The sequence below is a fragment of the Rattus norvegicus genome, chromosome X, assembly GCF_036323735.1.
Source record: "Rattus norvegicus strain BN/NHsdMcwi chromosome X, GRCr8, whole genome shotgun sequence".
Taxonomy (NCBI): Eukaryota; Metazoa; Chordata; class Mammalia; order Rodentia; family Muridae; genus Rattus; species Rattus norvegicus.
In genome coordinates this window covers 70,014,869-70,035,987 of record NC_086039.1, presented here as the reverse complement: position 1 = coordinate 70,035,987, position 21,119 = coordinate 70,014,869, and the positions used below count along the sequence as shown (strand labels likewise).

The following is a 21,119-nucleotide window of genomic DNA, read 5'->3' as shown; positions in this document are numbered from 1 at the left end:
GACAGCCGGGCCTCAGCCTTGGCTGGAGACAGCAGCAGGGACCAACAGGAACACCAGGAGAAGTTCTTGGTTGTGCCTCTCTCAGGGGAATGACGATCATTAAAGACAGACATACAAGCCTTGCACTGTACCAATTAACTGTACCAGCAAGCCGAGTTCTCTCTCTCTGTCATTCCGTGGAGTCCTATTTGTACCCTCCAAACACCACGTTTCCTCCATGTGCCTTGCCACAGCCTGTGCATCCAATCAGCCCAAGTCCCTGGGAATGGCAACAAACTGCAGTGCATCACCAGAAGTTGTTTCGATGTGTTTCTCTCTATGGAGTCCCAACAAATTCAGCTCAACTACTCCATGTAAGGCGGACCAGTACATGCCTGGTGTTAGCAAAGAATCCTTCATCATGTGTCCTTTCACGTGCTTAGCTTAGCAGAACATCCTCATTCCTATGTCTGCTTCAGGGAAACCTTCCTTCACCAGTCGGCCTTAGCCTTTCACACCTGTGTCTACTTTAACAAAATCTTCCTTCATGTGTTTGCCCCAGCAAAACGCCATCCAACTGACTTTCCAAAAACCCTTCAGTTTCTACTTCAGAGGCTAATTCTCCTCCTCCCAGCAGTCATTAGTAGCCTGTCGTTCTTGGTCTTAGGGTGAGAGCCTGAAAAATTTCCCCCTTTACATCACTAGATCCATTGATATTGTTATTGTTTATGTCGCCACTTCTAGGAGAGATGGTTTCACTGGACTTAGTACCCCATGATATGTTGATTTCTGCATTGTGTCCGGTTGTGGTTTTCTGTGATGGTTTCCATTTGCTATAAAGAGAGGCTTCTTTGATGAGGGATGGCAGCTACATTCATCTGTGGGTATCAGGATAAGACTTAGAGTGTAGTAAGGAATTAGGCTGGTCTAGCAACGTGGCAGCAGAAGCTCCTTTTCTAAGGTCCCTGACCTCACTGGTCCCAGAAACTTGGCTATGTTTCAAGTTCCAGGCATGATTTTTCTTCCGATCAAATGGGCTCTAAGTCCAATTAGACAGCTGGCTACCTCAAATGCGAGTGGCACTTACTGCACTTTTGCATATACCTTACCCTGCTAGCAATTGTCATGGGTCATAGATGGTGCACCTGGGTAGGACTATTTAATTGCTTCCCTCCATTAGCAATTTGTATATTTTTCTGTCACCATGGGAACTAGAGTGCAGGAAAGAGTCTTTCAGGTCAGATCCAGCTCTAATTATCTGAATTCTGTGCCCTAAGCATCTTCAGCAACAGGGGTCACCCTCAACCTGAGAGAAAGCAAGGGCCACATGGATAGTCTAGTTTTGAGGCTGACCAACCTGTCGAAGGAAGGTTTCTCATTCCTGGTGCTAGGGATTTTGTTAATCTGTTTCTTTTAAGGAACATTGCTAGCCTACATGGCTTAACTTCCTTTAAGATATATGTACATATAATACTATATACATCTACATATATATGTAAACACATACTTATATGTATTATATATATTTAGGTAAATATAAAATAATAAGATTCCTTGAGGCTTTATCAAATAACCTTGATATTATTTGTCCCTTCTCCCTCCTTCTCTGTCTGTATTAACTGACCTTCTCCAGAGTTGGAGCCTCCTCCCTTTTTTTTCCTGTTTCCCATATCACCTGCATCTTGTTATTTCTATTTCAAGCACCTCTCTCCCACCTATTGCTCCTTTATACTTACCTGGTTTCTGTGGTCCTCCATGTTTTATACTCACACTGAGAAAGCTGCTGGGCACTGTGGTTGAATTAGGGAAAAGCTAAAAGAAGCTGAGGAGGAGGACAACCCTGTAGGAGGACCAGCAGTGTCAATTAACCTGGACCCCTGAGATCTCTCAGACACTGGGTCACCATCCCGGCAGCATACATCAGCTGATATGAGGCCCCCAACACGTATACAGCAGAGGACTGCTGGGTCTGGGTTCAGTCACAGAAGATGATCTTAATCCTTGAGAGACTTGAGGCCCCAGGAAGTTTAGAGGTCTGGTGGGATGGGGGTGGATGGGACATCCTCATGGAGATGGGGGTTGGTACACGATGTGGAACAGTCAGAGGGTGGACCAGGAGAGAGATAAAATCTGTAGTGTAAAAAAAATAAAAGATTAAATAAAAGTTAAAAAAGGAGCTTTAGATTTAGCTACTGTGCTGAACCAGACTCAGACAGCAATGCTAGTCTAGGAAATGCATCAACTCCTACTATATAGGTAATCATACACATTATATATTGTATTTGTGTGTATATATGTGCATATATCTATAGATAGATAGATAGATAGATAGATAGATAGATAGATAGATAGATAGATAGATAGATATGAAAACACATACCTACCCAGGAGTGGTATACCTGGATCATGTAGCAGTTTTATTTCTAATATTTAAAAGAACCTCTATAGTGTTTTGGAAATGGCTGGGCTAATTTCTTTCCCACCAATGCAGTGTAGGCGTTCATTTCTCTCCACATCCTTGGCAGTACTTGTTAGTTTCATTTTGGCTCTATAAAAACCATTCTAGCAGGGGTGACATGCAACCTCAATGTAACTATAATTTGCATTTCCTTGATGGCTTGATAATACTATATATTTTTCTTCTGTTTATTGGCCATTTGTACATACTCATTTGGAAAGTGTCTTTTCAGCTCATTTGCCAATTTAATTGATTTTAGTATTTATTCTTCCAGTGTTACATCAAAAATTATTTATACATTCTGGATATTAGTCCCTTACCATATGATTAGCTAATGGATTTTTTCTTCTATCTGTAGGCTATTTTTGACTAGATTATTTCTTTTGTTATGCAGAAGCCTTTTAACTGAACACCACCTCATTTATGAATTCTTGCTTTTTTAATGAGCTACTAAAGCCCTATCAAAGAAATCATTGCCTGTGTCAATATTTTGAAGTGTTTGTCCTGTTTTCTTGAAATAGTTTCAAGTTCCACATTAAAGCTTTTGATCATTTGAGTTGGTTTTCATACTGGGTGAGTCAGTGCTCTAGTTTTGGTGTTCTATGTATGGATATCCAGTTTCCTTACCACCCTTTAGTAAGAGGCTGCTGTTCTCCAACACATTTTTTTGAGACAGGGCCTCACTCTGTAGCCCAGAGTGACTGTGAACTCACTGTGTAGCTCAGTCTGGCCTTGAACTCACATTAATCCTCCTGTTTCCACCTTCGGTAGGCAGAGGTAAGTAGATCTCTGTAAGTTCAAGACAAGCCTAGTCTAAAGAATGAGTTCCTGGACAACCAGGACTAAGCATTTTAGAAAGTCTATAAAAATTTCCTGCTTAGAAATAATTCTGGTTTTACCACTTGTAATAAACATGATCCTGCAGCTACTTAAATAGGTCAGAAACAGAGAACTGAGGTGATATGAAGGAGATTAGAAGAAACATATATAGTCTCCATAGCAGTCTTTATCCCTTTGGAAAGAAGTGCATTTATACCAACATCCTTTCCCAGCCTCTTTCTCCCGGTTCACTCAGAAGCTGCAGAGTTTATCTATTAAGGATACTCCCTTAGTGTCTCCTTCCCCATATCCTGTACACTTATTGAGGTGAGGAGGCCAGCCTATATTCCACTCAGTATTTATTTATTTAACTTTTATTATTTATTTATTCTTTATATGTTTAAGTCTAGCCTCCATTAGCATTTTATCAACAATCTTTGCTTTCATTGACAGATTTTTATTTTTGAAGTGGGGACATTTCCCACTTAGACAGTATCTATTCTTGTAAATCATTTAGATAAAAGATATACACCTTGCTTATATAAAGTCTGAACCTCAAATTTTAGGCAGGTGCCCTACCACCATGTTATACCCCCAGCTCTATCTCCCTCTCTTTTATTTTTTATTGGATATTTTATTTGTTTACATTTCAGATGTTATCCCCTTTCCCAGTTTCCCCTCTGGTAAACCCCTATCTCACCCCCTCCACTGCTTCTATGAAGGTGCACCCCCACACACCAAACCACTTCTTCCCTCCTCCCTGCCCTGGCATTCCCTTACACTGGCACATCAAGTTTCCCAGGACCAAGGGCCTCTCCTCCCATTGATGCCTGACAAGGCCATCCTCTGCTACATATGTGGCTGGACACATGGGTCCCTACAAGTGTACACTTTTTTTAAGTCCCTGGGAACTCTAGGGGGGCTCTGGTTGGTTGATATTGTTGTTCGTCTTATGGGGTTGCAAACCCCTTCAACTCCTTCAGTCCTTTCTCTAACTCCTCCATTAGGGTCCCCATGCTCAGTCCAATGGTTGGCTGTGAGCATCCACATCTCTATTTGTCATGCTCTGGCAGAGCCTCTCAGGAGACAGCTATATCAGGCTCCCATCAGCATGTACCTCTTGGCAAACGCAATAGTTAGTGTCTGGGTTTGGTGACTACATGTGGGATGAATCGCAGGTGGGTCAGTCTCTGGATGGCTTTTCCTTCAGTCTCTGCTCCACACTTTGTCTCCGTATTTCCTCTCATAAGTATTTTGTTCACCCTTCTAACAAGGTCTGAATCATCCACACTTTGGTCTTCCTTCTTCTGAGCTTCATAGGGTCTGTGAATGGTTTCTTGGGTATTCTGAGCAGTTGAGCTAATATCCACTTATCAGTGAGTGCATACCATGTATGTTCTTTTGTGATTGGGTTAGCTCACTCAGGATGATATTTTCCAGTTCCAACCATTTGCCTACGAATTTCATAAAGTCATTGTTTTTGATAGCTGAGTAATATTCCATTGTGTAGATGTACCACATTTTCTATATTCATTCCTCTGTTGAAGCACATGTGGGTTCTTTCCAGCTTCTGGCTATTATAAATAAGGCTGCCATGAACATAGTGGAGCATGTGTCTTTGTTATATGTTAGAGCATCTTTTGGGTATATGTCCAAGAATGGGATAGCCATGTCCTCAGGTAGTACTATGTCCAATTTTCTGAGGAACCACAAGACTGATTTCCAGAATGGTTGTACCCGCTTGCTTTTTCCATGTCTTTGAAGAATTGTGTTGGGATTTTGATGGGGATTGCATTGAATCTGTAGTTTGCCTTTGGTAGGATGGCCATTTTACTATGTTAATTCTGCCAATCTATGAGCATGGGAGATCTCTCCATTCTCTGTACCCCATTTTTAAAATGGGTTATTTGGTTTGTTGGAGACTAACTTCTTGAGTTCTTCACATATTTTGGATATTAGCCCTCTGTTGAATGTAGGGTTTGTGAAGATCTTTTCCCAACCTATAGGATAGTGTCCTTTGCATTGCAGAAGCTTTTCAGTTTCATGAGGTCCCATTTATAAATTATTGATTTTAGATCCTGATCCACTGGTGCTCTGTTCAGGAAATTATCTCCCATTCCAAGGCATTCAAGGATATATCCCATTTCCTCTTCCATGAAATTTAGTGTATCCAGTTTTATTTCTAGGTCTTTGATCCACTTGGACTTGAGTTTTGTAGAGGATGGTAAATATCTTTAATATTCCACTGCACTATCCTCCTCCTCCTTTTTTTTTTTAGTTTTAAAATTTCTTGTACATTTTTTAAATTTTATTTTTCTTGGATATTTTATGTATTTACCTTTCAAATGATATCCCCTTTCCTCCTTCTCCCATACCCTCTCCTCCCCCCTCCCCCTGCTTCTATGAGGATGGTCCCATCCCCACCCACTCTAACCTCAATGCCCTGGTATTACCCTTCATTGGGGAAACGAGCCTTCACAGGACCAAGGGCTTTTCCTCCTATTGATGCTGGACAATGCCATCCTCTGCTACATATGTGGCTGGAGTCATGGGTCCCTTCATGTGTACTCATTGGTTGGTGGTTTAGTGCCTGGGAGTTCTGGTGGTTCTGGTTGGTTGATATTTTTGTTCTTCCTATGGTGTTGCAAACGCCTTCAGCTCCTTCAGTCTTTTCTCTAAATCCTCCATTGGGGTCCCTTTGTTTAGTCCAATGGTTAGCTGCTACTATTGTCATCTGTACCAGTAAGAATCTGCCAGAGTCTCTCAGGAGACACCCATATCTGGCTCCTGTCAGCAAGCACTTCTTGGCATCAGCAATAGTGACTGGGTTTGGTGGCTGCATGTGGGATGGATCCCCAGGTGGGGCAGTCTCTGGATGACCTTTCCTTCAGTCTCTGTTCCACTGTTTGTCCCTGTATTTCCTCCCCTGAATGTTTTGTTTTTTTGAGATTTTTGGTGCCATTTGGACATAAGTTGAGGTCTTCCAAGGGTTCATTATGATTCAAGGCTTGGCTCACATCACAGGAAGCCATATTGAGAAATTTTATGACACCTTAAAGAAGCAGGGCCTAGTTGGAAGTCCTTTGATCACTGGGAGTATATCCTCGAAGGAGATTGTAGGAATTCTGTTTGTGGATTTTTGGTTTGGTACATAAGGTTAATTTGTGAGGGTATTTCAGCCATTGGGATTTTGCACATTTCTTCTGTTTTGATCTCTCTTTTTCCAGTGTTACCACTACACATTTTACTTTTCTAAGTTGTTCTACAGTTCTTGGATTTTTTTTTGTCATTATTCTCTTTGGTTTGAGGTATTTGAAATTTTTCTTGGTATAAACCCTTTCAGCTGTGTCTGGTCTGCTGAGAAGACTGTCACAGGAATTTTTATTTTTGCTAATGTTTTGAAATCCCAGCATTTCTTTTTGGTTCTTTCTTAGGATTATTTTGACTCTTTTTGTACTGACGATACATGCTTGTGTGTTACTCATGGTTCTCTAGAGTAAATTCTGCTAGTGTTTCTCTATTCCTCTACCCTTCCCCCTCACACACGAACATATACACACATATGCTTTATTAGTGATCTAACTAATCCAACTATGATTGACTATTAACCCAAGAACCCAGAACCTAGTACTTGTTCAGTCCATGAGGCTGGATGTCTCAGCTGGTCTTCAGTAGGTGCTGAAGAAATAGGCTCTAGTGAGAGGGAAGGAATGGGCTTGCAGTGAGGACAAGAGCAAGCAAGCAGAGAGCAATGTCTTTCTTCCATGTCTTTTATATAGGCTGCCGTGGGGGGGGGGCATTTTAGAGGGCCACTTCAAAAGATCTGGATTAAAGCTTTATCTTTCCACTTCCAAGATCTGAATTAGAAATGGGTCTTCCCAAATAACCCTATTAAAAATGGAGTTCAGGGGCTGGAGAGATGGCTCAGCGGTTAAGAGCACCCGACTGCTCTTCCAGAGGTCATGAGTTCAATTCCCAGCAACCACATGGTGGCTCACAACCATCTGTAAAGAGATCCGATGCCCTCTTCTGGTGTATCTGAAGACAGCTACAGTGTACTTATATATAATAAATAAATAAATCTTTAAAAAAAATGGAGTTCAGAGCTAAACAAAGAATTCACAGCTGAGGAATGCCGAATGGCTGAGAAACACCTAAAGAAATGTTCAACATCTTTAGTCATAAGGGAAATGCAAATCAAAACAACCCTGAGATTCCACCTCACACCATTGAGAATGGCTAAGATCAAAAACTCCAGCGACAGCAGATGCTGGCGAGGATGTGGAGAAAGAGGAACACTCCTCCATTGTTGGTGGGATTGCAGACTGGTACAACCACTCTGGAAATCAGTCTGGAGGTGCCTCAGAAAACTGGACATTGCACTACCTGAGGACCCAGCTATACCTCTCTTGGGCATATACCCAAAAGATGATCCAACAAATAACAAAGACACGTGCTCCACTATGTTCATAGCAGCCTTATTTATAATAACCAGAAGCTGGAAAGAAGCCAGATGCCCTTCAACAGAGGAATGGATACAGAAAATGTGGTACATCTAAACAATGGAATACTACTCAGCTATCAAAAACAATGACTTTATGAAATTCATAGGCAAATGGATGGAACTGGAAAATATTCTGAGTGAGGTAACACAATCACAGAAAAACACACATGGTATGCACTTACTGATAAGTGGATATTAGCCCAAATGCTTGAATTACCCTAGATGCTCAGAACACATGAAACTCAAGAAGGATGACCAAAATGCAGATGCTTCACTCCTTCTTTAAAAGGGGAACAAGAATACCCTTGGGAGGGAATAGGGAGGCAATTTTAGAACAGAGGCTGAAGGAACGCCCATTCAGAGCCTGCCCCACATGTGGCCCATACATATACAGCCACCAAACTAGATAAGATGGATGAAGCAAAGAAGTGCAGGCCGACAGAAGCCGGATGTAGATCTCTCCTGAGAGACACAGCCAGAATACGGCAAATACATAGGCGAATGTCAGCAGCAAACCACTGAACTGAGAACGGGACCCCCGTTGAAGGAATGTTAGTAAGGACTGGAAGAGCTTGAAGGAGCTTGAGACCCCATATGAACAACAATGCCAACCAACCAGAGCTTCCAGGGACTAAGCCACTACCTAAAGACTATACATGGACTGACCCTGGGCTCCAACTGCATAGGTAGCAATGAATATCCTAGTAAGAGCACCAGTGGAAGGGGAAGCCCTTGGTCCTGCCAAGGCTGAACCCCCCAGTGAACAGGATTGTTGGGGGGAGGGCAGTAATAGGGGGGAGGATGGAAAGGGGAACACCCATAGAGAAGGGAAGGGGGAGGGGCTGGGGGGATGTTGGCCTGGAAATGGGGAAAGGGAATAACATTTGAAATGTAAATAAGAAATACCCAATTTAATAAAGATGGAGGAACAAAAAAGAAATGGGTCTTCCCGCTTCAAATGATTTAAGAAAATAATGCCTCATATGTGTGTCCAGTCATTTGGGTTTTGGTCAGTTTCAGATGTACTCAAATTAATAACTAAGGATAATGATCACAGCTTGCATATTATTTCATCTGTTAGATTCCTTAGCATATTAATGTAAATTCCCAGTTAGAAATGTCTGGTATATTTGTATTCCTAGCACTAGGTTGGTGGAAATCAGCAGATCTCTGGGATTTGATGGACCATCTGATGTAGTTTACTTGGCAAATTGCATGCCAGTGAGAGATATGACCTTTTCTGAAAAGACCTTTTCTGAAAAAAGGTGAATAACAGCAGAAACATGACAGCTGAGGTTGTCTTCTGGTTTCCACATATATATACACAGAAATGTGTCTACGCACACGCACACACACAAACACACACACACACACACACACACACACACACACACACACACTCGCAATCTCATCATATATTATGTTCTGTCTCTTCCAATTATTTTTTGCCCTTTGGTATGATTTTTCTATTTCTGAAAGAGACAGACAGATGTGATATACCAAGTTAAAAGAAATGCCACAAATAGGCTTTTTAATTGTGCAATGGTGAGCTATGTGGGAGAGAAGTTGCTCTAGTTTCCTCTCTCCTTTTATATGGTCAAGGTAGCTTAAATGAACTGGTTTCAGCTATTTCCACAGAATTAAGCTCCGGCAATACACCAGAGGGTTGAAGTCAAACTCTGGTAAAGTAGTTTTTTTTTTTTAGAGGTCAGATATTATTTTAAAAGAACATAATATTGAGCTGAGTAGATGTTTTAGCTGGTAACTGCATTTGCTAATAAGCAAGCCCGATAACTTGAGTTTGATTTTTGGACTAAGGGAAAAGTATAGCACTAACTCCACCATGCTGTCCTCTAATCTTCAGACATTCACAGTGGCATGTGTACCTATACATAATAATAAAAATAAATTTTAAAATGAACATAGTGGTTGGAGCAGTAGCTCAACAGGTAAGCAATACGGTATACGTTTAGAGGACCTGAATGTGGTTCCCAATGCCCACATGGTGGTTTGCAACCATCCGTAATTCCAGTTCCATCTACCCTCCATGGGCACTAGGCAAACACGATGCATATGCATATATGTAAGGATAATAATCATTCACACAAAATAAAAATAAATATTTTAAAGTCTATAGTATTATGGAATGTTTCAAAACAATTTCTTTTCCCCATCTCTGCCTGTTTTCCAATGCCTACTGTGAATATCTGGTTAAGCTACTTTGCTGAGTTCTGTAAAAGTGTTGAGGCCTCCTTATGAATGGATCACCTGGGAGTTTTTAGCTCTAAGACTTTTTTAGGATAAGCATCCAGTGATTTGTCAGCCATAGTCCAGGTGTGCTCACTAAGGCATTAGTTCCCCAAATCTCTGCTCTACATCTCATTGTACTTACCTGTCCTACCTGAATTTAGTCTTTTTGGCAGTAGCTTGGCCTTCTTCCTCACTACTGTTATGGATTCAAGAAGACTTATCGATTTTTCAGTCCGTTCAGATTTTTACTTGTTAGGTTAGGATGTCAATGAAGAACTGTGGGAGAGGGGACCACAGTGGACAACCAACATCTGGAATGTAAATAAATAAAATAATTAATTAAGAAAGAATTTTACCAATGGGGGAGAGGCCCTTGGTCCTGAGAAGGCTAAATGTACCAGTGTGGGGAAATGCTAGAGGTAGGAGTGGGTGGGTGAGAAAGCACCTTCATAGAAGCAGGGGGAGGGAGGATGGGATAGGGGATTTCTGGAGAGGAAACAAGGAAAGGGGATAACACTTGAAATGTAAATAAATAAAATATCCAATAAAAAAGAATTTTACTTATAACAAAGGTTTGAATTACTGCCCTAAAACAAACAAAACAAGTCAACACTGCCAACAACAGAACAGAGGCCTGGAGAAATGGTTCAGCACTGGTTCCTGCAGAGCACTCACATGGTGGCTCACAACCACCTGTAACTGTAGTTCCAGAGGATCTAGTGCCCTCTACTGGCTTCTCAAGGCACTGCACACACATGGTGCACATAAAATCAAGAAATCTTTAAAGAGGATCCAGAGATTATAAACCACAGAGGTCCCGCCCGCTCCCAAATACTATAACCTTGTAACATGATATGAAGCCTTATCAGTTATTGGAATCATTTGTCAAGAAAAACTGGGAGAACACTGGTTATGAGTAGGAACCATATCTTAACAGTGGAGCAAGTGTGTTTTCACTGAACTAGAAACTGTACAGTTTGCATTTTAAGCCCAATTCTCAGACGCAAATAGTTTTTTTTCAGTTATTTTTCTACAGTAAATGTTATAACAATTTAAAAACTTCTTTTTCTTTAATTTTTAGAAAGAAAGAAATGAATAGACTTTTGAGTTACTTGGATACAGGTAATTATGTTCTTGCTTATTTTTAGTCCTTCATCTTGCCTCTGTCCTCTGTTAAATTCTCCAAAGATATTGAATGTACTGAGTCTAACCTAATATTTTAGTTACATTTCATACACTTCATTAATGTTTGTTACAGGAATCTATTTTAGTTTTTTCATCCACAAGAAGGGGAGTGTTGGACATTGCTAGCATCTACTTCTAATTTGTTTTAAAGACACTTGCCTTCCTAGTGCTCTTTCCCTCCTCTCTCTTTCTTTCTTTCTATTCATTCTCTCTTCCTTTTATCCTTCCCTCCATTTTAATTCTGTCCTATGATTACATATGTGAAAATTAATTCAAGACAAATGAAATTCTCTAAACCGTGCTGGTTTTATGTGACCTCTTAATTTAGCTTGCATTGCTTGTTCTTTTATTTTACCTATTTACAAAAGTTTGTACATTCTCCTGTTCTCTGTCTCCTTGTAATCTTTCCTGTTGACTTCCTTAAACTAGTGCCTAGCAACATCACATTCTTTTTACCAGCACTCTGCTTTCTTTGGTGGTGTCCCATTTGTTCAAACGGTATTTTCATTTTTGAGAACACCTTAGAAACTTTAATCCAGTTATGGCAATAGGTGAATTTTATACCTCAAATACAGATTATAAACAAAGCAAAATGGCTTAAAGCCAAAGCTTTACAAATGAAAACTTTGCTGGTTGGTATTCTTTTTTTCAGAAGAGCATGTGGTAAGTAATAAATGCTTTCTGGTGATGATGGGGCTTGTTCTGGGTCTACATTGTATTTACTGTGGAAGCTAAGTAAATATTATGCCAGTCTACTGATACTATGATTATTTTAGGGTGTTTTGTTTGGTGCTAGAGATTGAACCCCAGGGATTCAGCCATACTAAGAATTATTTTAGTGTTTTAATTATTATTCCCATTCTTTATCTCCTTGCATGTGCCTCCAGTAGTGAATAATTGTAATAATTACATTTATAATTCTCTCTAAGAATATATTTGTCCCCTCAAAGTTTGAGTTAATGCCTTAGTATGGAGCTTAGTAGTGCTTTTTCCTCATTTGGATTATTTTGATATGCAACCATATACATATTCACAGAAATAAACTTTCTAGATGCACACTGTTTTTAAAGGATGATTAAACACTTTGCTAGCATACAAGATAATTATCCTATTTTCCTATTCGATACAGCACTCCTGAAATTTTCTCAACATTTTGATGACACTTCCTCAACTTTGGATCCTATGGTTAATGATGCCAATTGGTTCAGGAAAATAGGTAAAAAAAATATGTGAGCATGGAAATTTTTCTGATATAATAGATTATGTCTCTTTCTTTTGAAGCTATGGTATATATGTATAATTTGCTTAATCTTTGTTTCCTTGTATATAAACTAGGAATGTATACAGCTCCTATGTAGGATCATTTATTTATTAAGGATTTCATATGAAACAGTTTATGTATCTCACTCGGACGAAGTATTCTATGCTAACTTTTTTCCTTCTGTATGGATAGTGGTCAAAAAACAAAATGATGAATTATAACTTTAGTTTCACAAATTATTTTCCTAAACCTGCTCTAGGAAGCTGAATATATTCTTTGATGCGATCTACCAAAAATACAAAAATACACATAACTATGACATATAGTGTGGAACAAAAACAGCCAGAGTACATATGCATGATTCAATTTATACACCAGTTACATTTATACACAAACCTGATTTTGTTTTCGAAATCAAAATAGTGATCTGTTTAAGAGGTAAGAAAGAAAAACAGCGAGGTTTACCATGTGATCGATCACAGTGCATTATATTCACGCGTGCATAAGTTGCTGTGCCTTTAGCATTTAAATAACGAGAAAATAATCTTAAGGAAATAAGTCAAGGTAGTGTTTACCATAAGAATAGAGCTTGAACATGAAAGAAATTTGCAGTTTTCTGATAATGGACAAAATCTTTCTTGATGCAGATATATGGTTATTTTATTAAAATTCATTAAGTGACACAATTCTGAATTGTGCCATTTTCTTTTTCTAAGACTAAATTAATGAAAATGATATAAAATTACGGAGGTTGTTAAGACCTATTAACTAAAACTATCACAGTGTGGACTGCTTCTACATGAACCTGTTACTGTTTTATGAAATTATTTCTTGAGCTTTCGATCTAGTAAAAGGGAATAAGTAATACAAGTTCTAAAATTTCTAAAGTAAACATTTTTAAATATAGAAAGATTTAATGACTCTGACCTTTTGAAGGTTTGGAAAGGTTAAGGTATTTTTCTCACTTATGTTGGTTTACCTAGTTGGGGCTTCTACTAACCTTTGGAAGATAGAAAATATTCCAGAAATACTCTAACCATTGATGTTAATATAGTCTGACATTTCCTAAAATTTATCTTCCTTTTACCACTTTCAGTTGATGAGTTGGTGACTTTCAGTTGCCACTTGTTGACTCTCCTTTTTTCTGTATTTTTAACTGAAAATATAATTACATCATTTACCCTTCCTTTTTCTCCCTCCATCTTCTCCTATCCCTTGCCCCATAAACATTTCATGCCCTTTCAAATTTATGGCCACTCTCTTTAATTATTATTATAGCTGGATAGGTAGGTAGATAGATAGATAGATAGATAGATAGATAGATAGATAGATAGGTAGATTTAGTACTGAGAATTCTTTTTGTACATCTCAAACTTTGGAACTTTAAAAAAATTAAACAGTGCCTTGTGTGGTATTTACTTAGAATGGACAATCAGACGTGCTAGCAATTACAAACTTTCTTGGCAAAAAGTTTTCCCACAAGCATAAAGTCAACTTCCTATATATTTTATTGACCTATTTAATTTCTTTTGAAATTAATTTTATATTTAAAATTTTAAGTTAAAATATACTTAATCCCAAGAACCTCCTAATCAGCACATTAGCATTGAAAATGTTGACAGTAGAGACTATGGTGGTACAGACTAAACAGTTAATTTTTCACAATTACATTATTTCATGTTAACTTTCAGCTTGGAACTTAGCTCTGCAATCTGAGAAGGATCTAGAGAAAATGAAAAACTTTTTCATGATTTCTTATGAGGTAAATCTCATCACAAATATTCATTATATACTTTATGGAAGAATAGGGGGATGGATGGATTATAGGTCCTGAAGGGGACAGGACCAACAGAGTCAACTAACCTGGACCCTTGAGATGGTCTTAGAGACTGAATCATGAACCAAAGAGCATATATAAGCTGGACATAGTTCCCTTACCCTCAACATATGTAGTAGATGTGCAGCTTGGTCTTCAGGTGGGTCCTGATCAAATGAAGCAGGAGCTATCCCAAAAGCTGTTGCCTCTTCTAGCTGGGCTGTCCTGTCTTGCCTCAATGGGAGAAGGTAAGCCACATCTTGCAGAGACTTGATGCACAAGGGTTGGGGGACACCCTGGGATCCCACCTCTCAGGGGAGAAGGGGAAGGAAATGGGGGGAAGGATTGTGATAGGGAGTGGCAAGGAGGGGGGTAATAATCAGGATGTAAAGTGAATAAATAATAATTTAAAAAAGAGAAGAAAAATGTTCATTATAAAGTCTCATTGCATTATAGAGTTCTACCCAGTATAGAACTAACTATTCCTATGCCTTTGAAGGAATATGGAGTTCCAGAGTCCCATTTAAAACATGAGTATCTTTAGAATGAACATGCACCAATATTACAAGCTACTGCACATTAGGAAAGGCCACACAAATAAGTGTGTAGAAATGTAGCAGCCAGGATTAAAAGGGGGGTAAGAAGTTTGAACCTCATTTATTTAAGTTTCCTTAGAACAGGTTCGATATGTAAGAAATTGTGAATTTGTTACTATTTATCTTTAAGCATTTAAAAAATAGTCATTTGCCTCCAAAGTAGACATTTAAAAAGTTAGAAAGTGGTTCAAGTGCTGATGGGGCAATGGAAGCAGAGGGTTACAGAAAATACCTCGACTGCATTTGCAAGAATCCCAATCTGACAAATTGAGACCATAAAATGTTCAGAATTTTAAAGCTGGAATGAGCTGAAGATTCCCATTTCCTCACCTTAAGTAACCCAAGACCTAAAGAGATTGGACAACTTAAAATGTTATTAATTCCAGGAAGGTCACGATTGTTATCCATGGATGTTTGTGGAGTCTTTGGAGGGCCAGGCATGTAACTCAGTGGTGGAATACCTACCTAGCACGCACAAGGTCCTTGGCTCAATCACCAGCACTAGTAAAATAAAATGTCTGCAAGCTTATGTATAAATGCAGTTTTAATTAGAAGAGATAAGTCCATTTTAGTTTTGACATTTCTGACAATGCTTGTGTAAGACTGACATGTAGACACCAAAGTGGCCTAGAGTTTTATTATAGTAAAAAGCTCTGAGTATTTCCTAAACCTAGAGGACAAGGGTTAATGATGAGGTTATGCTTAATGCCTGTCTAGATTTGACATTGTCTCCTTCAAGCATAACAATTTAAGTACTGATTTGGGCTCTGTTCAGTATAAAGGGAAAACTACTTCCCAGGGGGAAAATCACCCATAAATGACAGCATCACCCAAGAAGTAAATTGCTAGATAGGCATTCAGGGCCAAATGACAGTACTTGTCATTGAGAAAGAAAACTGAAGAGGAGACGCTTTTTATCTCTAGGAAGGTGCTAAAAACAATGAAAAGTAATATAAAATTAAAACTGTAAATCAGGGTGATCGTCTATATCATTTTTATGGCAACATGAGGTTTTCCAGCAACATTTTCTCACCCAGACAAGATGTTGCTGATTTTCATTCTGATTGTGTTCACCTGACAGAATTCTCACTATTCACTGATGCTCTGGTTATTTCTTATCAGCTGTCCCTTTTTTGTCCTTCGGATCAAGGACTACTGATTGCACAGAAAACATGTTTACTTGTAGCAGCTGCAGTTGATCTAGAGCAAGGAAGAAAAGCTACAACAACTTATGAACAGGTAATGTGCAGTCTTCATAGAACAGATGAGGGTTAAGTGTGCTGTTTGGTATATTTCTTTTCCATGACACATTTATTTTTATTCCCCTTAGAAAATATTTTCCTCCATTTTGGGAGAATCTTGATTTCAAAGGTTTAGAATGGTTAGAACCTTCCTAAGCAAATGTTATATTTGGCTTAGCCTCTTCCTTTTAGTTGTCCCTCGCCATGGCCTAGTATTTCCTAATATATTATTTGTTGTGTTTATAAAAAGATAAAGTGAGGATGTGTCCTGGGTTTCGGCACTCATGTTGTGTTGATAAAAAGATAAAGAGACCTGGAAACTGGGAAAGGGAATAACATTTGAAATGTAAATAAGAAATACCCAATTTAATAAATATGAAAAAATACAATAAAAATGGTTTTTAAAAAGATAAAGAGAGGGGCTGGGGATTTAGCTCAGTGGTAGAGCGCTTACCTAGGAAGCGCAAGGCCCTGGGTTCGGTCCCCAGCTCCAAAAAAAAGAACCAAAAAAAAAAAAAGATAAAGAGAGGGGGGATTATACTCTATTGAGGTGTGGTGAGGTATGGGAAAGGCGGTGCCTCGGCGGGCCCATGCTGAGACAGACCTTCCTTCTCCCTGAGGGACCAGCCACAGGACAGTACAGTATAGAAAAGAGTTTACTCAGAGCAAGGGGAGGGGAGTTAAGAGGGAAGTAGGGCAGAAGCGGGGGTTAGAGAAATAGAAGACTAGAGGAGGCGGACCATGAGCATGTGGAGAGAAGGGGGGATGGGGAATGGGAAGAGAAGGGACAAAGGGAGAAGAAATTAAGAACAAGATGGAGCAAGAGAGCAATAGAGTGAGGAGGGGCAAGCAGCCCCTTTTATAGTGTCAGGCACGCCTGCTGTTGCCAGGGAACTGTGGGGGGTGGAGCTTAGACAGAATGCTAACATTCCCGGGTTTGATTTAATTAAAAAAGAAAAGTTAGAGACAATGGTGGAGCAGGAATAGTGTCATTGTGATCTCTGACTGCTTCATGTTTGTTTTAGGGCATGTGTCTCTAGGGAACCTAGAAAACAGGGTATGGGATGTTTGTTCAGTCAGAGTTGTCTGTTTCCTTGTTGTTCAGGGTCTGTGGAAACATCTGAGGATAGGTCAGAAGGAACAGGTCCAATAGAAGTGTCTGTGAATGATGAATGAGTGATTGAGGAAATCAAGAAAGAAATAAAAGCTCTTTTTCATGGCACCTTCTAGGCCATTGCCCCTGTCAAGAGGAATCCACTGACTGTCAGAATCTCATTGAAGTAGACAATGGATACAAACTTTATACTGTCTCTAAGAAAGACATGGCTACAGATGTGACTGACAATGCTCTAGGTGAACAGTGGAAGAGTAATGCAGTCTACATCAGTGGTGGAAATGAAAAACAGTTTTCCCATGATTAAGGTGTCTTGTTCTTCCTAGTTCTATTGTTTATAGAGGTATAGAAATATCTAACTCATAGCCTTTTTCAACCTTTTTTCAGTATGTGTCTTTAGATATAGTGCTCGTCTCCTATAGACAGAATTTAGACTCTATTTTAAACTAGTGTGGCACCCTGTCTCTTAACACATAGTTTTAATACATTGACAATTGCTATTATTTCGTAGTTAAACTGCCATTTTATTTTTTGTCTTCTATAGCACTCATATATCTTTTCCTTAATTTATGCATGCATGTTTGCGAGCACACGCATATGTATGCCTGCTTATCTGTATGTGCCCTGTGTGTGTGCAGGTGTCCACGAAGGGCAAAAGAGAGAGCATCAGGCCTTCTGGAATTGTAGTTATAGATGGTAGTGAACTACCTGATATGTGTGCTGGGAACCAGACCCGGGTCCTCTGCAAGAACACTAAGTGCTCTTAACCAATGGTTCCTAATTTCTCTTGCATAATCTAGAATTTTTATTTGTGTGACTTAATTAATAGAGATATATTTGATGAACATTCTTATACATTCCTTCTTTAAATGTGGCTTCTGTTTATTATATTAATTATATATTAAAATAGCTGTTTTGAAATGTATGTTTGCCAAATGTAACATCTGGGCCTTGACAAAATCATTTCTATTTTTTATGCATATGCTGGCCTGCATGTGGTTGACATACTTGCCTGGTGGTCTTGGAGACCAGAAATAGGAACTGAAATTACAGACAGTGATAAGCAGCTCTGAGGTCTGGGAATCAAACCTAGGTCCCTTGCAAAAATAGCAAATGTTCTTAACTACTCTTCTATCTTGTTTACATTTTGTAATTTTTAGTAAATTGACTAGCATAGTTCACTGAGCTCTGTTTTTCCCATAGTATAATGGCTCAATGTTCACTCCACAGTGTGGTTCAAGGAGACCAGGCTTCATCCTAACCACTGTTTCAGATATGGGGGCAAGGATAGTAGTGGTTGATTTATATCAGATATTCAGCTCTGGGTCCTTGGTATTTTGTCTTGTGTCTCCTGGCATGGAAACTGTCCTCCAAGCTAACTGACATCAGAACAATTGAGACCAACTACTTTGAACTTGCCTTGCCCTTGCCCTTGCCCTTGCCCTTGCCCTTGCCCTTGCCCTTGCCCTTGCCCTTGCCCTTGCCCTTGCCCTTGCCCTTGCCCTTGCCCTTGCCCTATAAATACAGTCTCAGTAGAGGAGAAGACCAGGCCTCTCACTTGTGCCTATTTGTATTATGACACTTATAATAGAGACCTAGTGGTGCAAAAAGTCCAGCAGTCATGGACCTCCTAAGGTCCCTAACCTAAGGATCCCCTTAGAATCCCAACCTATATACTTGGCCATATGTGATTAAAGCAGTGCTTACACCACAGTGACATGAGTGTTAATTTAAATATGTCATGGCTCACATGTATAGGCTTTCACTGCTCTTCCTGATAGTAGGTCTGTGGGAGCAAATACATACATACCCTCTGGGCAATTTCTATGACTTTATGTGATTTCATTTTGTTTGGTTTTATTGGGAGGAGAGAGAGGAAGATTTCTGGGCATGGAACCAATACCTCACATCAGCAAGTTCTTAACATATACTACTTTACCCTCAGCCTTACATGGTTATCTTATAATTTTTTTTATCTTATAATTTTTATTAGTTATTTTTGCTTTGTTTGGAAGAGTTTATGAATCTCCTCATACTCCTATCCAGGGGAAATATGTTTATTATTAAAGAAATTGGTAAAGAAAAAAGAAATTGGTAATGATCAAGGTTTTTTTTTAAATTAATTCTCACTTTCTTGGTACAATAAGGAAGAAAACATTTGAAAGTTAGTATTTCTATACTAATTGCAAGTGGTTGAGTAAACAATTATTGTTTATCTTTTCTGCTATTTTAGTGAATGAAATTTGAAATTATATCACGTTCTTTTGCTTATATTATCTCTTTTTTTTAATATATATATAGAACAAGTTACTAAGAATGGCACTTGAGCAGATCCAGAAATGCAAAAATGTTTGGAATCTCCTGAAACAAACAGGTACAATGGGAAGTGGATTTGCAAACACATTTACAAAATGAATTTATGCTGAGGATGTAGGTCAGTAGTACAGTCCTTGCCTAGTGTGCATGAGGGTCCTATGTCTAATCCCCAGTACCACAAACAGAAGTGAGTTTATAATCTGAATAATAAAGTCACTAGAAACTTTGGCTACCAGAAGTTTGCACTGTACTTCATAATGAGTAAAATGATTCTTTTAGAATTTTTCCATAGTGTATGTTAGAATTTTTATTCTGAACTAGTAGTGAGAATAATACTTAGTTTCTAAGAAAGTATATTAAACTTAAAAACAGGCCATTATTGGCTAACATGATGTTATTACTCTTACATCATTAGATTTCACTTTAATCAAATTTACCAGTAGACTTCAAATCAAATATTATATGCTGCTAAATTTTGTGATTATCAAAATTGTTATGTCAATAGAATAGCTTCTTCCTGTTTCCTTAGTAGATTTTTGGCTTTTTAGACTTTGTTCATGTTTTAGAATTGTTTTGAATCAATGGATATTGAGTTGAATTATATGCTTTGTCACACTCTAAGGAAATAATCATGTTTTTCTTTTAAACTATGAGTATACTGAATTATAATAATAGATTTCCTGGAATTAAATCAAAATAGCTTTTCTAGAATAAAACCTATTTGGTCACGGTCTGTCATTATTTTGATGTTATTTTAATATGTGGATGAATTATGTTTCATAGGATTTAGAGATTATTGGCCTGTTGTTTCCTTTTTGTGCGTGATATCTTTGACAGATTTTAGTAATTAGAGATAAACATAAACCTCTAAGATTTAATTTGTTTTGTAATCTATGACAGCCATTTAAATAAATAAGAACAGCAAAAGTCAAAATAAAAAGACCTATAACATACTAACTATAGAAACAATACCTGAAAATGGATGCTGCATCTTAAGAACAAAAACATGTCTTGTGGGGCTGGGGATTTAGCTCAGTGGTAGAGCGCTTAACTAGGAAGCGCAAGGCCCTGAGTTCGGTCCCCAGCTCCGAAAAAAAAAAGAACCAAAAAAAAAAAAAAACATGTCTTGTTTTATGTGTGCTTCTTTCAACAGCTACAGAACTAATTATAAGAAAAATCTGAACATATTCTAAGACATACAAGTAAAATAAAATTATCTGGTAATTAAACAAAATTAAGTAGAAAATCCGAAGTAACTTAATAAAAAAAAACTTGAGTACAAAAAACAATTTAAAAAGTATCTGAAAAATACCTTATACTAGGATGGTAAGGAAGAACTTCTGGAGAGGATAAGCATGAATATGTAGGCAGGAAAGAGGGTATCTGTGAAGGTGGCAGTGAAGAAGAATTTAGACACCATGCAGGAGTTGAAGAGTAAGAGGAAAAAGAAAGTAGGGAAGTAAAAAGAGGAAGCAGGAAACAGATGGGGGAAATGATTAACACTCACAATATACAAAAGATCAAAAACTGCTCAGTACTGGGGGATTTCTCAATGATCATTTTTAAAGTAGAGAAGGACA

General features: G+C 38.5%; 1 protein-coding gene across 1 annotated transcript in view; it reads left to right on the top strand.

The window, feature by feature from the left end:
* The window catches only part of Tex11 (testis expressed 11), a 263,533-nt gene that overhangs the window by 200,557 nt on the left and 41,857 nt on the right, over positions 1–21,119 (top strand). Inside the window, exons 21-25 of the mRNA XM_008773302.4 lie at positions 11,092–11,132; positions 12,325–12,411; positions 14,148–14,218; positions 15,991–16,107; positions 19,525–19,597. Coding sequence (XP_008771524.1) covers positions 11,092–11,132; positions 12,325–12,411; positions 14,148–14,218; positions 15,991–16,107; positions 19,525–19,597 — 389 coding nt within the window. The remainder of the gene's footprint in view (positions 1–11,091; positions 11,133–12,324; positions 12,412–14,147; positions 14,219–15,990; positions 16,108–19,524; positions 19,598–21,119) is intronic.